General features: G+C 49.6%; 1 protein-coding gene across 7 annotated transcripts in view; it reads right to left on the bottom strand.

Moving 5' to 3' along the window:
• bcl9l (bcl9 like) overlaps positions 1-17,872 on the bottom strand; it is a 150,571-nt gene that overhangs the window by 7,996 nt on the left and 124,703 nt on the right. For 6 of the 7 annotated variants that reach the window (XM_068054147.1, XM_068054143.1, XM_068054142.1 and 3 more), the window contains 5 exons: positions 13,696-13,818; positions 12,277-12,487; positions 11,259-11,358; positions 6,936-9,234; positions 752-976 (listed from right to left, as the gene is read on the bottom strand). In XM_068054147.1, the coding sequence (XP_067910248.1) occupies positions 752-976; positions 6,936-9,234; positions 11,259-11,358; positions 12,277-12,487; positions 13,696-13,818 (2,958 nt within the window). The remainder of the gene's footprint in view (positions 1-751; positions 977-6,935; positions 9,235-11,258; positions 11,359-12,276; positions 12,488-13,695; positions 13,819-17,872) is intronic. The other variant, XM_068054146.1, reaches the window with a different exon arrangement.

Below are 17,872 nucleotides of genomic sequence, written 5' to 3'. Positions count from 1 at the left end.
GCAGAGCAAATGGAAGAATCGTGAGTCTTAAGCAACATTCCACATACCGAGAATCTCAACAACAAGCTGCACTGCTATAGTGCCTGAAACGTTGTAAAAATATTCCAAGACATTTCAAGGAGCCTTAACAAAAACCGACACTGAGCCACATAGGAGAATTTGGTTTTCTGGAATGTCTTAAAGGAGGCGGAGAGGTCTATGAAGGGAATTCCAGAACTTGGGACCTAAGCAGCTGAAGGCATGGCCACCAATGGTGGAGCGATTAAAAGATCTCAAAATCGAAGATCCCACGGAACTATTTCAAAGAATTACAGAGTTCTCTCCAGTGACCAGGATTCAGTATTTACCACTCAATCAACATCACTAAGAAACAGATTATCCGGTCATTGTTGCATTTATATAGCATCGTTTACTACCTTGGGAAGTCCCAAAGCCCCTTACAGACAAAGAACTGTGCTTTGAAGTGTAGTCACTGTCGTAATGTAGGAAAGCTGGCAGCCAATTGTGCACAGCAAGCTCCCACACACAGGAACTCTCACTGCACCGTGGGCAATTTGTCAATTAGTGACTGGAGATCCAATTTGTGTTTGCCTGTTTGTGGGAGCTTGCTGTGCACAAATTGGCTGCCGGGTTTCCTACATTACAACACTGACTGTACTTCAAAACACAGTTCATTGGCTGTAAAGCGCTTTGGGACGTGGTGAAAGGTGCTATATAAATGCAAATATTTCACAGCCTCAAGCTCACTTACCGGGGACACTTGCGGATTGGATCATCGCCATTGACCGCTCTGGGATCAGCTCATCGTCAGAGGTGGCGATGGTTTTAATGGCGTCATGATAAAGCGGGGTGGAGCTTGGCATGGCGTACTTGGACATCTGCGACATCATGAGCGAGAGTGGATTCTTGGAAGGCGTTGATTCGGGTGAGTTGTAAGGTAGGGCGGTGCCAGCGCGTGACGCAGAGGCAATTGGGCCTGGAGAGTTAGGAGAGAAGACAAAAAAAAGTTATAATGATTGCCCCGACCCACTAGACAAAATTAAATAACATGGAGGGAGCAGATCACCAGGTACTCTCTCCTGTATCTTTTGTATGATTAGAACAAGTCAACATGGTTTTACAGAAGAGAAATCCTGTTTGAAAAATTTATTAGAGTTTTTTGAGGATGAAACTAGTCGGGTAGATAAAGGGGAACCAGTAGATGTAGTATACCTGGATTTCCAAAAGGCTCTTAATAAGGTGCCACACAAAAGGTTAATTGGCAAGATAAGGAATCATGGAGTTGGGGGTAATATATTAGTGTGGATAGAGGATTGGTTAACAGACAGGAAGCAAAGAGTGGGCATAAATGGGGCGTTTTCAAGTTGGCAGGCAGTGAATAGTGGAGTGCCGCAAGTATCTGTGCTGGGGCCCCAGCTATTTACAATCTATATCAATGACTTAGATGAAGGGACAGAGAGTAATGTATCTAAGTTTGCTGATGATACAAAGTTAGGTGGAAAGGTAAGCTGTGGGGAGGACACAGAGAGAGTGCAGAGATATAGACAGGTAAGTGAGTGGGCAACAAGATGGCAGATGGAGTATAATGCAGGGAAATTTGAAGTTATGCACTTGGATTATAAGAATAGAAAAGCAGAATATTTCTTAAAAGGTGTGCAACTTGTAAGTGTTGATGTTCAAAGAGACTTGGGTGTGCTCGTACAAGGAATGCAGAAAGTTAACATGCAGGTACAAGAAGAAATTAGGAAGGCAAATGGCATGTTGGCCTTTATTGCAAGGGGATTGGAGTACAGGACTAGGCAAGTATTGCTACAATTGTTATCCCCATCCCCCCTTAAAGCACTAACTCTCACTGGGGTACAGGTTCCACACGCACTGACTCTCCCTGGGATACAGTTCCACACACACTGACCGTCACTAATTTGATTTGTCTCACTAATTTGATTGAGTTTTTTGAGGCAGTGACAAAGATGATTGATGAAGGAACGGCAGTGGATGTTATCTATATGGACTTCAGTAAAGCCTTTGACAAAGTCCCTCATAGCAGACTGGTATAAAAGGTGAAGTCACACGGGATCAGAGGTGAGCTGGCAAGATGGATACAGAAGTGGCTCAGTCATAGAAGACAGAGGGTAGCAGTGGAAGGGTGCTTTTCTGAATGGAGGGCTGTGACTAGTGGTGTTCCGCAGGGATCAGTGCTGGGACCTTTGCTCTTTGTGGTATATATAAATGATTTGGAGGAAAATGTAGCTGGTCTGATTAGTAAGTTTGCGGACGACACAAAGGTTGGTGGAGTTGCGGATAGTGATGAGGATTGTCAGAGGATACAGCAGGATATAGATCGGTTGGAGACTTGGGCGGAGAAATGGCAGATGGAGCTTAATCCGGACAAATGTGAGGTAATGCATTTTGGAAGGACTACTAGAAAAGATCGGATGTCCACCAAAGCTACTAAGTATCATCACCTCATTCCATGACAATATGAAAGGCACAATTCAACATGGTGGCTCCTCATCAGGAGCCCTTTCCTATCCTGAGTGGCGTGAAACAGGGCTGTGTTCTCGCACCCACACTATTTGGGATTTTCTTCTCCCTGCTGCTTTCACATGCGTTCAAGTCCTCTGAAGAAGGAATTTTCCTCCACACAAGATCAGGGGGCAGGTTGTTCAACCTTGCCCGTTGAAGAGCGAAGTCCAAAGTACGGAAAGTCCTCATCAGGGAACTCCTCTTTGCTGACGATGCTGCTTTAACATCTCACACTGAAGAGTGCCTGCAGAGTCTCATCGACAGGTTTGCGGCTGCCTGCAATGAATTTGGCCTAACCATCAGCCTCAAGAAAACGAACATCATGGGGCAGGACGTCAGAAATGCTCCATCCATCAATATTGGCGACCACGCTCTGGAAGTGGTTCAAGAGTTCACCTACCTAGGCTCAACTATCACCAGTAACCTGTCTCTAGATGCAGAAATCAACAAGCGCATGGGTAAGGCTTCCACTGCTATGTCCAGACTGGCCAAGAGAATGTGGGAAAATGGCGCACTGACACGGAACACAAAAGTCCGAGTGTATCAGGCCTGTGTCCTCAGTACCTTGCTCTATGGCAGCGAGGCCTGGACAACGTATGCCAGCCAAGAGCGACGTCTCAATTCATTCCATCTTCGCTGCCTCCGGAGAATACTTGGCATCAGGTGGCAGGACCGTATCTCCAACACAGAAGTCCTCGAGGCGGCCAACATCCCCAGCTTGTACACACTACTGAGTCAGCGGCGCTTGAGATGGCTTGGCCATGTGAGCTGCATGGAAGATAGCAGGATCCCCAAGGACGCATTGTACAGCGAGCTCGCCACTGGTATCAGACCCACCGGCCGTCCATGTCTCCGCTTTAAAGACGTCTGCAAACGCGACATGAAATCCTGTGACATTGATCACAAGTCATGGGAGTCAGTTGCCAGCGTTCGCCAGAGCTGGCTGGCAACCATAAAGACAGGGCTAAAATGTGGCGAGTCGAAGAGACTTAGTAGTTGGCAGGAAAAAAGACAGAGGCGCAAGGGGAGAGCCAACTGTGCAACAGTCCCGACAAACAAATTTCTCTGCAGCACCTGTGGAAGAGCCTGTCACTCTAGAATTGGCCTTTATAGCCACTCCAGGCACTGCTTCACAAACCACTGACCACCTCCAGGCGCGTATCCATTGTCTCTCGAGATAAGGAGGCCCAAAAGAATGCAGGTGGGAAGTATACAGTAAATGGCAGAACGCTTAGGAATATTGACAGGCAGAGAGATCTGGGCGTACAAGTCCACAGGTCACTGAAAGTGGTAACGCAGGTGGATAAGGTAGTCAAGAAGGCATACGGCATGCTTGCCTTCATCGGTCGGGGCATAGAGTATAAAAATTGGCAAGTCATGCTGCAGCTGTACAGAACTTTAGTTAGGCCACACTTAGAATATTGCGTGCAATTCTGGTCGCCACACTACCAGAAGGATGTGGAGGCTTTGGAGAGGGTACAGAAGAGGTTTACCAGGATGTTGCCTGGTCTGGAGGGCATTAGCTATGAGGAGAGGTTGGAAAAACTCGGATTGTTTTCACTGGAACGACGGAGGTGGAGGGGCGACATGATAGAGGTTTACAAAGTTATGAGCAGCATGGACAGAGTGGATAGTCAGAAGCTTTTTCCCAGGGTGGAAGAGTCAGTTACTAGGGGACATAGGTTTAAGGTGAGAGGGGCAAAGTTTAGAGGGGACATGCGCGGCAAGTTCTTTACACAGAGGGTGGTGAGTGCCTGGAACTTGCTGCCGGGGGAGGTGGGTGGAAGCAGGTACGATAGCGACGTTTAAGAGGCATCTTGACAAATACATGAATAGGACGGGAATAGAGGGATACGGTCACCGGAAGTGCAGAAGGTTTTAGTTTAGGCAGGCATCAAGATCGGCGCAGGCTTGGAGGGCCGAATGGCCTGTTCCTGTGCTGTACTGCTCTTTGTTCACTGGCGTACCGGTCCCACACGCACTGACTCTCACTGGGGTACAGTTCCACACGCACTGACTCTCACTGGGGTACAGTTCCACACGCACTGACTCTCACTGGGGTACAGTTCCACACTCACTGACTCTCACTGGGGTACAGTTCCACACACACTGACTCTCACTGGGGTACAGGTTCCACACACACTGACTCTCACTGGGATACAGTTCCACACACACTGACTCTCACTGGGGTACAGTTCCACACTCACTGACTCTCACTGGGGTACAGTTCCACACGCACTGACTCTCACTGGGGTACAGTTCCACACTCACTGACTCTCACTGGGGTACAGTTCCACACTCACTGACTCTCACTGGTCCCTGGGCAATTTGTCAGTTAGTGACTGGGGATCCAGAATATTTACACTATTAAAGAATCGTGAAATAAACAGGGGTAAATCAAGAACAGGAATTGCCTGAGTGAGACGAATCCGAGCCGATTTAATGGGGTCTGGAGCTATTCATACAGGCAGAGCTGTGTGAAGTTTAACAATGTGTAACCATCCCTGAGTTTTATGGGAGAAGAAAGCAGCGATGACATTTTCTGCATACAGTCACATTGTCAAAAATAAATACACTGCCCGTCCTAAAATTAGAGAAACAAAATCAGTGAGATTCGAAACCAACAACAGTCTTGGGGAGGCAGCACTGAGTCTGAATGACATGGGGCCACTCTGAGTTAGCTAGTCTCAGTGCCGCAGCGGATTGGGTGGGGGGGGGGGGGGCGTCATACCAAGTGCTCCTGGGCTGGTGGGAGAAGGGGGTGTGGGAAAGTGGGTGGTAGAGGGAGAGGGGTGGGGGGGGAGGTGGGAGAGGAGGAGGAAGGGTCCTACGATTGGTCTTTTTCCTGGGCCTGGAGATGGGGGGAATGCAAAGTGGAGACTGGGCTGGATCGGTGGTGGAGGGTGGAGTTGGATGGGTTGCAGGCTGGGGGTGCAGGGTTGGAGGGGGCAGGATGCAGGCTGGGTCTGGGGGGGCGGGGGGGGAAGTGTTGTGTAGCCATTGCAAATCCGTTTTCTGTGTCTGTTCCCAATCCAGCAACTTCTGAAGATTGTTATACAGGACAGGATGGGGAAGCAGCTGCAACAGGATTCTCGGCCTCTTCTGCTCCCGTGGCTGATACCCCTGGGTGCCTGTTATCTGTTTCCCCCTTTCCCGGGTGCCTGTTATGTTTCCCCCTTCCCCGGGTGCCTGTTATCTGTTTCCCCCTTCCCCGGGTGCCTGTTATCTGTTTCCCCCTTCCCCGGGTGCCTGTTATCTGTGTCCCCCCTTCCCCGGGTGCCTGTTATCTGTGTCCCCCCTTCCCCGGGTGCCTGTTATCGGTTTCCCCCCCTTCCCCGGGTGCCTGTTATCGGTTTCCCCCCCTTCCCCGGGTGCCTGTTATCGGTTCCCCCCCCTTCCCCGGGTGCCTGTTATCGGTTCCCCCCCCTTCCCCGGGTGCCTGTTATCTGGTTTCCTCACTGGGGAGTTGAAACGAGGAAGTGTCTCACAGCGAGCTTCCCACTGTCGATTATTTTTATAATGAATCAACGAAGGAAAACCCAAATTCTCTCGTACGTTTGCTGTCAGATCGTCCACGACAATCCTCGAGGATGGGTAAAGCCTGGCTCGGGCATAAAATTAAAACCCGACCCCGGCCCAAGTCCTTTAATTTTTTTTAAATGCCCGATCTGACCCAAAAATAACACATTACTGAAACAGAAAAAAAATCGTAGATTAAAAACGAAAACAACACGAAACAAATCAAAACAGTACAGTCCAGCACGACCTGAGCCGAGCCCCGAATGCTGTACACAGAATACAGACCAGACCCGGCCTGAACCTGACACACGTATCCGGGTTCGGGCCGGGTCGCCCCAAGTTAAGGGTGGGTAAGTGGACGTCTGCTGGGCTGGTCTGAGACTCAGGACATGGACTGCGGACAGAGAGTGGGAGGTGGCACCATCTAGTGGGCACAGCCATAAACTGACAGAGCAAAGTCCTGGTCCCCGAGAGCAGCAGCAGCAATGAGAACAGTCCCACTTCACATGCACACCTCAAATGAGAACCAGCAACCTGATGGAGAAAATTACAAGAGAATTTGTAGGGTTGCTGTAGAGAAAATGTTTGAGAGGGATACCAAAACTTGCGGCCATAAATGTAAGTTTGTCACTAATAAATCCAATAGGGAATTCAGGAGAATAAATTGGCAAAATGTATAAAACTCTTCTAATGAAAGTTTATCGACCTGAAACGTTAACTCTGATTCTCTCTGCACAGCTGCTGAGTATTTCCTGCATTTTCAGTTTTTATTTCAGATTTTCAGCATCTGCAGCATTTTGTTTTTGTACAGAGCTGCGGACTGGGTTTGATTTCTGGGTGATACACAATGTTACTCAATGACTGCCAAAAAGATACGCCCCTTTCCTCACCTTGCTCGATGTTTCCCATCGGGGCAGAAGAGTTCAGGCCCATAGCCTGTTTGCCCTGGCTGATTACGGGGCTTGGGAGGGTGGTCTTGGGAGAGGAGGTCCATCCAGGAGAGGCGACGGACATTGACGGTGACTTCAGCCGACTGGGGGAGCTGGCTGGAGAGCGGACAGGAAGTGAGGAGCTCAAGACCTGGGGAGACTTGATGGGACCCGAGGCACTGGCGGAGGTCAAGCTCGCCAGTTGAGATGGAGTCTGAGGAGACTTGAGATTGGCAGATGGAGAACTGACCAGAGGAGAGTGAACTTGGCTGATGGTCGGTGACTTTAGGTGACCCATGCCAGGAGAGTTCATCTGACTGATGTTGATGGTGAGGTCAGAGGGCCTGCGGCCTAGTCCTCTTTGGGCCCCTGGAAGCATTGTGACCACATTACTGTGGTTGCTGGATTGATTTGAAGTCGGAGCCATTTGCATGTGGCTCAGTCTGGCTGTGCCACTCATGCTAGTTATCGGCATGGGGCCTTGTTCAGGACTAAACATCTCCCCAGGATTCCCCATGTTATTGACTTCCTGAGACATACTGGAATACTGTCCTTGACCACCTGGAAAACCCTGTTGCCCGTGATTTGGGAACTGTGACTGAGTCAACATTTTCTGAGGTTCGCCCATCATCACGTTGCCATTTTGCGCTCTCACTCTTGCTATCTCTTCTGCGGTCAAAACCTGATGTGACATCATTTCCTGTGCCCTCATTTTCTGTGACATCATCATCTGCTGCTGGGGAGTCATCTGGACATTGAGATTCATGTTCATGTTCATATTGACATTCATGTTCATGTTGACATTTCCAGGTCCCATTGATGTGTCCATATCGCGCATGGGTCCCGCCTGCCCCAGGGGTGGGCTCAACATACCCCTTGACCCATAGTCCAATCCCATTGGGTTTGCATTTACATTATCTCCAGGCAACTGGCCAGGAAACATCCCCGAGATGGCTCCTGGCTCCATCTGTCTCTGCGCCTGTATCATTCGCTCCATCTCCATCCCCGGAGTCATGCCGCCCATGCTGCTGGTGTTGCTCAGATTCAGTGGGCGTTGCATCCCCATCGACCTCTTTTCCATCAACTGCTGCCTCAACAATTCTTCCCTGGCCCGAGGGTTCATAAACCTCTCGGGATCTCCCTGGCCAGGATGAAACGGCATGCCTCCCTGAGGGAAGCTCCCTCCCCCAGCCATGGGTGAGATGTCATCGGGCCAGGCCATTCCAGGCCGCACGGGTCGCTGCATTGGATTCATGGCCCCCAAAGCCTCCATTGGGATATTCTGCATTCCTCCGTATCCACTAACCCTCTGCATCTGATTGCTGGGAAACCGGGGCCCAGAGAAGGGGGCGGTCCCTCGGGGTTGCATAGAATCGGAAACCTCCATGGGGTTTGTGAACCTGTTTCCCATTCCTGATGGCCACTGGTCTCCAGCCTTGCTGTGGTAGGGAGGGGGTGGTCCTCTCACCATCATCCCCCCCATTGGCCTCTGCATCATTATTTCTTGCATTGTCCTTTGTTGAACCACAGCTTGTTCCTGTTTCCTCCTTTTCTCTTCATAAAAGTCTTCCTGAAGTTTCCTCCAGGCTATCTGCTCCGGAGTCAGATTCTCTTGGCTAACTGCATTCAACATCATGCCAACCTGCTGTCCCATTGGGTCATGTTGCATTAACTCCTGATGATGCATTGGCTCATGCTCCATATTTGCCCCCTCAACTCCAGGCAGAGTCTGTGTCTGGGAAATCACAGACTGTAAAGATTCCTCTGTCTTCCTCATCACCTGTTGTCCATCCCCTTGCCCATTGGGACCACAGTTACTTTTCATGGAAAACTCACTCTCGCTGCTGCGTAACAAGAGCCTTTCAATGTCCCTCAGAGTCTGTAAGGAACGCTCTCGGTGTTCCAACTGCTCTTTGGACAACCCTTCAGTGTTGGGGTGCAGGTTCATGACCAACGATCCATTCCCATTTGGATTGCTGGCCTCCCCACTTCCTCCATTGGCCGGATCTCCAACCGGAACCCCTGGCATTGGGTTGCTGGCTGTGTTGCCAATGTTGGGGTGACTGTTCCCCGACTGGGTACCAGCTCCACCATTGCTCTCCATCGATTTAGGACCGATGTCCGAGTGCATGGGTTCTGCTCCAGCTGCCCCCTCCTGTGATTGTAGGCCCTGCTGCTGGGGCTGGGGAGTGCGTGCCGGAGGGGTGTTGAGGGACAGCTGCTCTTGAAGTCCAGATCCTTTCTGAGGGGCAACAGAGGCCTGTTGGTGAGAGAAAGAGAAGAGATTATTCCCCAGTTCTGGCACCACATTTTAAACTATCTCATCTGCACTCAGCCCTCCTCAAATGCAAATAACAGGTGCACAAAATCCCGGGTTAACATAATACCAGTGTCTGACAGTGCAGCACTCCCTCAGGACTGCACTGGGAGTGTCGGCCTGGCTTTTGCACTCAAATCTCTAGAGTGGGGCTTGAACCCACCACATTGTGAATCAGAGGTGAGAGTACAATCTACTGATATTCAACATTTATTGGAAACAGGACCTCGACAACTTGGAACCGTTCAGCGCTCATGGAATCTCTAACTTTCTGGGTGGGGGGGATTGGCGTGTGAGAACTTGCCCCTCTCTGATCTAAGCTAACTCCTCAATAACAGGGTCGGAACTGGTCATCAGCTCCTGGCAGTGATTACCAGAGGCTCCTCAAACTGTGCAGGATCAACACCACAGTTTGGAAATTACTCCCACGTGAATCAGCTGTCACCAACCTCCTGATCAAATAAACCCATCCTGTTACACCAAGGTGTTTTGTTGAATGATAATTTTCTTTGTTCTACTGGCTGGAGACCTACATTTTTTTAAAGACATTTTTAAAAAGACAAGTTGCCAGCAAAGTCATCCTTTCAGCTTAAGATGATCACCTAGTTTGCTAGTTTGTATCCTATACTGCAAAGGACAGTGAGGAGGGAGACAAAATGTAGGCTAATTTCACAGCAAGAGCCAAGGTCAAGAAGTTTAAAGGAACTACCTGTTCTCTCAGCAAGCAGAGAAATACTGCTAAATGCTATGTTTGAATGACTGAGTGGCTGTCATGTGACAAGCCCCTTCCCATCTGCGGTTTTAAGTTGATGTTTTCTCTGCAGCAGAGGAGAAGCAACTGGACTCTGACACGAGCAGACCCTAAGTGGGGGCTCCTCACACTTTCCATTCCAGCTTGAAAGTTTTCAAATTCTGCTGTTGACTGACTACCTTTGCATACTCCGGCTACAATCAGAAACTCCGTTTGAGGACCTCATCCGCATCGCTGTCTCCAAGAGACTCATCGAGCCAGTCATCTACCTCTTCAAACTAAAAGCCTCAGGACCACTGAATTCAGCTAGAAGCCAGCTGAATCTCTCAGCCCACAGACTGTATACCTTTTTTTATGGACCCTAACTCAACTCGGTAACTATTTGAGTGTATGTGAGAGTGAAAGTTGGTGCGTTGTTTATTATTTTATTAGTTCGATTTAGGTACAATAAATTTAACCTTATTCTTTGTTAACCCAAGAAAACCTGTCCGAATGGTTCTTGTTATGATCATAGCAAGTAAGTAATTAAACACCTAGTGAATTGGTCAGTACATTCACTTTAAGAGAGAAATAAACCTGTTGTTGTCCAACAAGGAGAGGGAAAAGGGGGAAGCCCTTCGACCCCTCCTCACTTGACTGTAACAACCCCAAACTCCCTTTGTCCTTACAGACTACCGCCTCATCTCCAACCCTCTTCCTCTTTGAGTCCTCGAACCAGAACAGCCCTCTCGATAATCACAACAGTATTCCCTGAAGCCGTGACCTCTCCTCGACCTCTCTGCAGCCTTCGACCTGGCTGACCACACCAACCTCCAGCAATGCCTCTCCTCAATGGTCCAGCTGCCTGGGGCAGCCTTTGACGGTCTCTTTCTACACCAAGGGCAGTGGAAATGAGGGACCGCCACCCCTCCCCCCACCATCCCCCCATCCCCCCCACACACAACAGATACCAGGGGTCAGATGAAAATTTTGTAACTGAGATCCATAGATTTTTGTTGGGGCAAAGGGCATCAATGAAAGTGGAGCGAAGGTGGGCAAATGGGGCTGAGGTTCAGATCAGCCGTGATATAACTGAATGGAGGAGCGGGCAGGAGGGGCTGAAAGACCTCACGCTGTACCCACACTCGGTTTTGTCTGGTTGCGTCTCTGTGAAGCTCCTTACGATGTTTGTTTAAGGTGCTATATAAAAGCAAGTTTATGTTGGATTGTCACTAACCTTTGGATCGTACGCTTGTTCTAGTTTTGTGCGAGGCACATTGTGCGTGTGGTAGGCGACGATCGAGTCTGCTTGGCCCTGGATCACAGCCTCGGCAGCCCTGCCATTAAACACAAAATTCAATCCAACCAGGAGCTCTGATGGACTCACACCCCGTTCAAACACTGTGCCCCTCCCTCCAAACCTGCACCCTCACCTCCAAACACTTGCGCACCTCCCCCTAACCCAGGCCCCCAAAATCCCAGATATTAGAGACGAACATCTGTTAAGCAACTGCAGAGTTAAGGACAGCCGCACCAGAGCCCTAGGAAGTGGAGGAAAATCGGGGATCTTCTAGCAGTACACGGATGGCAGGGTAGTCTCCACCCCTGGAGTCTGCCATCTTTCTCCACCACAGTCACAGGCCCTCGGAGCCTCTTCTGTCAGATTTTTCATGCTTCCTTCCCCTCGTTTATTCTGCTGTCACAATTTACAATCATCTTTTGTTACTTTCCTTGTCTGATTACCATCCCTTTCTGCCTCGTACTATCACTTTTGTACGCTCTCTCCTGCCCGATCACAGACTTTCCCTTTTGTTTTACAATTACAAAGGGTCTATAGCACAGGACCAGGCCATTCGGCCCATTAGTTCCGTGCCGGTGCTTAGGCTCCACACGAGCCTCCTGCCACCTGACTTCATCTCACCCTATCACCATATCCTTCTATTCCTTTCTTCCTCATGTGTTTATCTAGCTTCCCCTTATATATTAGTCACCTCAACTACTCCCTGTGGTAGCGAGTTCCACATTCTCCACTCTCTGGGTAAAGGAATTTCTCCTGAATTCTCTATTGCATTTATTGTTGACTATCTTATATTTATGGGCCCCTGTACTTGCTTAAAATCTGTCACATCTCGAACTTCTTCCAGTTCTGATGAAGGGTCACAGACCTGAAACGTTAACTCTGCTTCTCTCTCCACAGATGCTGCCAGACCTGCTGAGTATTTCCGTCACTTTCTGTTTTTAATTCACATACTCACATGTTGGCCAGATTCGTTGTGAAGACGTAAACAAACTGTGAGGGCGGTTTGTTGGGGTTCCTGGGAATGCCGCTGTCTGATCGCAGGCAGGGTCCCCCCACCGGATTGCGTGGAATATTGGAAGGAGCGCTGTCGGTGACTGTTGGGAGGGGGTTCGAACCGGGAGAGGGCTGAACAGCCCCCGAGAGAGCAGACTCCACAACATTACAATCTGTGGAAAGAAAACAAAGACAGTTCCCATCAATGTGACTCAGTCAGGAATCCTCTCACACATTCCCCACCCACAGGGCTGGAGAGAGAGGGGGGGGGGCGGCAGAGAGGGGGGGGGCGGCAGAGAGGGGGGGGGCGGCAGAGAGGGGGGGGGCGGCAGAGAGGGGGGGGGGGCGGGCGGCAGAGAGGGGGGGGGCGGGCGGCAGAGAGGGGGGGGGCGGCAGAGAGAGGGGGGGCGGCAGAGAGAGGGGGGGCGGCAGAGAGAGGGGGGGCGGCAGAGAGGGGGGGGGCAGAGAGAGGGGGGGGCAGAGAGAGGGGGGGGCAGAGAGAGGGGGGGGCAGAGAGAGGGGGGGGCAGAGAGAGGGGGGGCAGAGAGAGGGGGGGGGCAGAGAGAGGGGGGGGCAGAGAGAGGGGGAGTGCGAGGGGGAGAGAGCGGGGGAGAGAGCGGGGGAGAGAGCGGGGGAGAGAGCGGGGGAGAGAGCGGGGGAGAGAGCGGGGGAGAGAGAGGGGGAGTGAGAGGGGGAGTGAGAGGGGGAGTGAGAGGGAGGGAGGGAGGCTGTGCCGAGGCAGTGAGTTTCCAGCACCATCAGTGACTGGGTAGCTAGTGGCCACCAGATGGTGCTGCACACTGGTAAATCCAACCCCTGTAACTCCCTCTTCCCCCCCATTATCCCGATTCCTTGCTCTGCCTCCGCTTGGGGAAGGCAGCAGAGAGAGTGACCGGGGAGAAGGTGGAGGGGGAGAGATCACATGATTAGGGCATTTGCAGGAGAGAGGGCGACGGGGAGAGGTGAATGAAGCTTTGGGCAAGCTGAAAAGTAAAAGCTTCAGGATGAAGGAATCAGTCGCCAGAAATCCACGTTCACCTCAAAATTACAGCCGGGCTGCCCAGGAAGCACTTCACACAAAGGCGAGTGGAAATCCGGAACTCTCTCCCCCAAAATGCCGTTGAGGCTGGCGGTCTGTTGGAAATTTGAAAACTGAGGTTGATTGATTTTTGTCAGGGAAAGGGATTGAGGGGTACAGTGGGGAAGTGGGGTTAAGATTCAGATCAAACATGATCTAATTAAATGGTGGAACAGACTCCTTCTATTCCTTTAAAGAGACGAAATTTAGAAATGAGAAAAGCAGAATTTTAGTGAATTGTTAGTTAAAAGTGTTTGGTTTTCCCAAGGCGTCTACGGAAACTGCTCCTTCAGTCTCACTCACTGTGAGCAGTCACTCCAGCTTTATCCTCATCCTCACTGTCAGGTCCTGAGTACCACTCGTCCCCGCTGTAAGGCTGCTTTCGCTCCAGAACACAGCGCCTCTTGCTCCGTGGGGCTCCGTCTACTGTCAGAGAAACACAAACAGCAACAATAAATCACCAGCTGCAGAATGTCAAAATGTCAAGCCCCACACGATCACCTTCCTCTCACACACACTGCAAGAAAGTGAATCGATTCACTGTCAGAGGCCGAGAGCTGTCTGCTCAAGGTTTAAACACATCTTAATAGAGGAACGTCAAGTTCCATTCCTCTCGATAACCAACAGGGCCCTGGGGATTACCACTGGATCAAAGCACTGAGCTACAGGAGATTCACGAGCCCAGTATTATTCAATGCTCCCAACAGGGCTGTTGGCTGGTACTGTTTGAGATCAGGAGCCATTGGATTGAGCTGTCTGGGGAAGTATTTTGGGGCTCAGAGCCGAGTTGTGGGTTTTGGGGGAGCTGGATTACTGGTTGCACAGATGCCAGTGAGTGCTGATTTTGTAAACAATGCTGATTGTTAAATAGATGATCTCAGTGGAGTTTAGTTTAGAGATACAGCACTGAAACAGGCCCTTCGGCCCACCGAGTCTGTGCCGACCATCAACCACCCATTTATACTAATCCTACACTAATCCCATATTCCTACCACATCCCCACCTGTCCCTATATTTTCCCTACCACCTACCTATACTAGGGGCAATTTCTAATGGCCAATTTACCTATCAACCTGCAAGCCTTTGGCATGTGGGAGGAAACCGGAGCACCCGGAGGAAACCCACGCAGACACAGGGAGAACTTGCAAACTCCACACAGGCAGTACCCGGAATTGAACCCGGGTCGCTGGAGCTGTGAGGCTGCGGTGCTAACCACTGCGCCACTGTGCTGCCCTTAAGGAGTGAAACTAAACTTGTTGCTAGTCATATCAACCAATGAAGTTTGCAAAGCGCGGTCAAGCCTCTCGTAACTCTCAGCGGCCTCCCACATAATGTTGCTGTGAAGCATCTTGGGAAGTTATAGGTGCTATATAAATACAAGCTGTTAGGTATACTCAGGCTACACACAGTGTCCGTGCAGTCTGATGGTCTGGGCACGGCCTCAATGAACAGGCTCCTCTTTGATCTGATTTTAATCTTGGGCCCAGCTTTCTTCTGTACTGGGCTAATAAATCATTGGGCGAGCGTGGGCCAATCAGATAGGGGAATTGCCAAAGGAGAACAATGCTAATGATCATTCCTGAGGGCATTTCAAAAAGCTGCAATTGGCTGTGGTTAACTCTTGCTGCCCATCAGTGAAGAAACAAAATTCCCTCCTGTAAACTGGGGGACTTTCCCACTAATGGCCCTGCAAGCTGGTAGTTTGGAACTCTTTTCTACAAACGACAAATGATGCTGGATCAATTGTTAATTTTAAATCTGAGATTGATTGATTTTTGTTAACCAAAAGATGTTAAGGGATTATAGAGTAAAAGCGGGTATGGGCAATTAGGTCTTAGATCAACCATTATCTCATTGGATGGCGAGAGGCTGAACGGCCTCCCCTTGTTTATGAGCGACATACGGAGACTGCATCACTTGCCAGAACCCCATGGCCCCCCCGAGTCCCAGTCCCAGCCCAGGTTCCGAGCGGAGTATCCTCCACAGCCATGCTGATGCTGATGCAAATTATCCCATGGCACCATTTTGAAGAACAGCAGAGGATTTTCCCTGGTGTCCTGGTCAATATTCATCCCTTAACCGACATCACTGGAAAAAAAAATTATCTGGCCACCATCACATTGCTTTTTATGGGATCTTGCTGTGTTTAGCGTGGCTGCCACATTTCCGATGTTACATCAGTGATTACAAATTTTCTGTGAAGTTCTTTGGGATTTCTTGAGGTTGTGAAAGGCGCTCTGTAAATGCAAATCTTTCTTTTCCACGTGAACCCATTGAGGGATATTCAACTGCAGGCACCATCGCAGATGAGTTCAATCCTGCACTCGAGCTGGGGTTCGCAAAGTGGGATCAGGAGCAGGACTGCACGAAACTTCCAGCAGCTCACTCCCAGAATCTGATTTCAAACACCCTGGAACTGTTTACAAGACCCGGGAGGGAGGAGCCTGAGCAATGGCTTGGTGCTGTAAATCTAATGCAGTGTTAACACTTTCATTTTATCATCTCTATGATTATCTCAATAGGCGCTGGGGGAGGAATAGCCGGTTAAAATCCAATATATAAGAAAGGATTCCGGAAAGCAGCTCGGCAGAATGAGTGCTTGTTCTGCAAGGACGCGAGCTGAGTGGAGGGGACCCCTATCCAAACCCGGAGCGTCAAGTGGCTAAAGATAGACTACTGCAACCTCGTTCACACAGAGACGCTTATTGCATATCATGTACCTCCAACAAAACCCCTCATTTAACCTGCTCCTGTACAGACCAGTCCCAGTTAATATCCCAGCACCTGAAAACAATTAGCACCAAACTGATAGTAATTAACCATCCTGACTGACACTAACTGTAATCGCCAGGAAATGGGAAGATCAGATGGACAGTAAAGAGCAGGAAACGAGGAAGAGAAATGGTAAAGTAAAAACAAAGACGTGCATTTCTATAGCGCCTATCATAACTTCAGGATGTCCCAAAATGCGCACAGCAAGATTCCACAAACAGCAATGTGATAATGACCAGATGGATCATCTGGATGCAGGACAAATATTGTATTGGTCCCAGGACACTGGGGGGAAACTCCTGGGCGAAACTTCTCGATAAGAGTCGAGGGTTGAAGGCAATTGGGGCAGTTGCTGAATTACTGCAGAGAATGCTCCACGTGAGTGGGAGGCAGTGGGAATTTTAGTAGAATCCTCATCGCGTACAGCAGCATGTTGGTGTTCATGTGACTTTCCCTCTTTTTACAGTGAGGGTAAAACCAAAAATGCAAAATAATTGACATTTCTTTTTAAAAACTGGCAATCTCCATTCATCAACTGCCTCTTCGGCTTGTTCAGCTACATCCAGAACCTCACCACAAAGGTAATCACATTTTAACCAGGTGTGAACAGCTGACTGACAGGCACAAAGGCCTGACTTTAACTGAAATCAAAAAGCTTTTTAAATCAGCACTTATTGAGCTGCATGAAATAGCTGGTGCACTTAATACATTATAAAAGACACCTTTGTGACTGACCCCTACAGAGTGCACTTCAGCTCATTCAAAACTCTGCTGCCTGTGTCCTAACTCGTGCCAAGTCCCACTAACCCATCACCCCTGTGCTCATCGCCCTACATTGGCTCCCATTCCGGCAAAGCCTCCATTTGAAAATTCCCATCCGCCTGTTCAAATCCCTCCAGGGTCTCGACATTCCCAATCTCTGTCATCTCCTCCCAGCCACACAACCCTCCAAGATCTCTGTGCTCCTCCAATTCTGGCCTCTTGAGCAACCCCGATTTTAATCATTGGTGGCCCTGCCTTCAGCTGCCTGGGCCCTAATGTCTGCAATTCCCTGCCTAAACCTCTCCCCCTCTCTCTGCCATATATAGATCACTGCTGGCATCAAGCAGGGGCAGTTGTAAGAGGCTCTCGCACAGCTTGCGCATGAAATCTACCCACAGCAAATACTCGGACAAATACTTGGACTGAAAACATCCCAGCGAGTGTCCTGCTAGCTGTCACACGCGAGGCCATTGAACGTACAGCACAGAAACAGACCATTCGGCCCATCAGGTCCAAGTCAGTGTGTCTTCTCCACAAGAGCCCCCTACCATCCCGCTTCATCTCCCTCCATCAACATATCCTGCTATTCCTTTCTCCCTCATGTGTTTGTCCAGCTTCCCCTTAAATGTCTCTCTGCTATTCCCCTCAACCACTCCCTGTGGTAGCGAGTTCCACATTCTCACCACTCTCTGGGTCAAGAAGTTTCTCCTAATTCCCGATTGGATTTATTAGTGACTATCTTATATTTATGACCCCTAGTTCTGGTCTCCCCTACAAGTGAAAAAATCTTTCTTACATCTACCTTATTAAACACCTTCATACTCTTAAAAGACCTCTAGAAGGTCACTCCTCAGCCTTCTCTCCCCTAATGTTCTGCCCTGAGGGACCAGGCGAAGAATTGAGGCAACTGTGTTCGGAATTGTTTTGTGCTTTACTTTCAGAGACA

Source organism: Heterodontus francisci, chromosome 22 (genome assembly GCF_036365525.1).
Source record: "Heterodontus francisci isolate sHetFra1 chromosome 22, sHetFra1.hap1, whole genome shotgun sequence".
Classification (NCBI taxonomy): Eukaryota; Metazoa; Chordata; class Chondrichthyes; order Heterodontiformes; family Heterodontidae; genus Heterodontus; species Heterodontus francisci.
The sequence above is the reverse complement of the archived record's forward strand: the minus strand, read 5'-3'. Positions and strand labels throughout refer to the sequence as shown.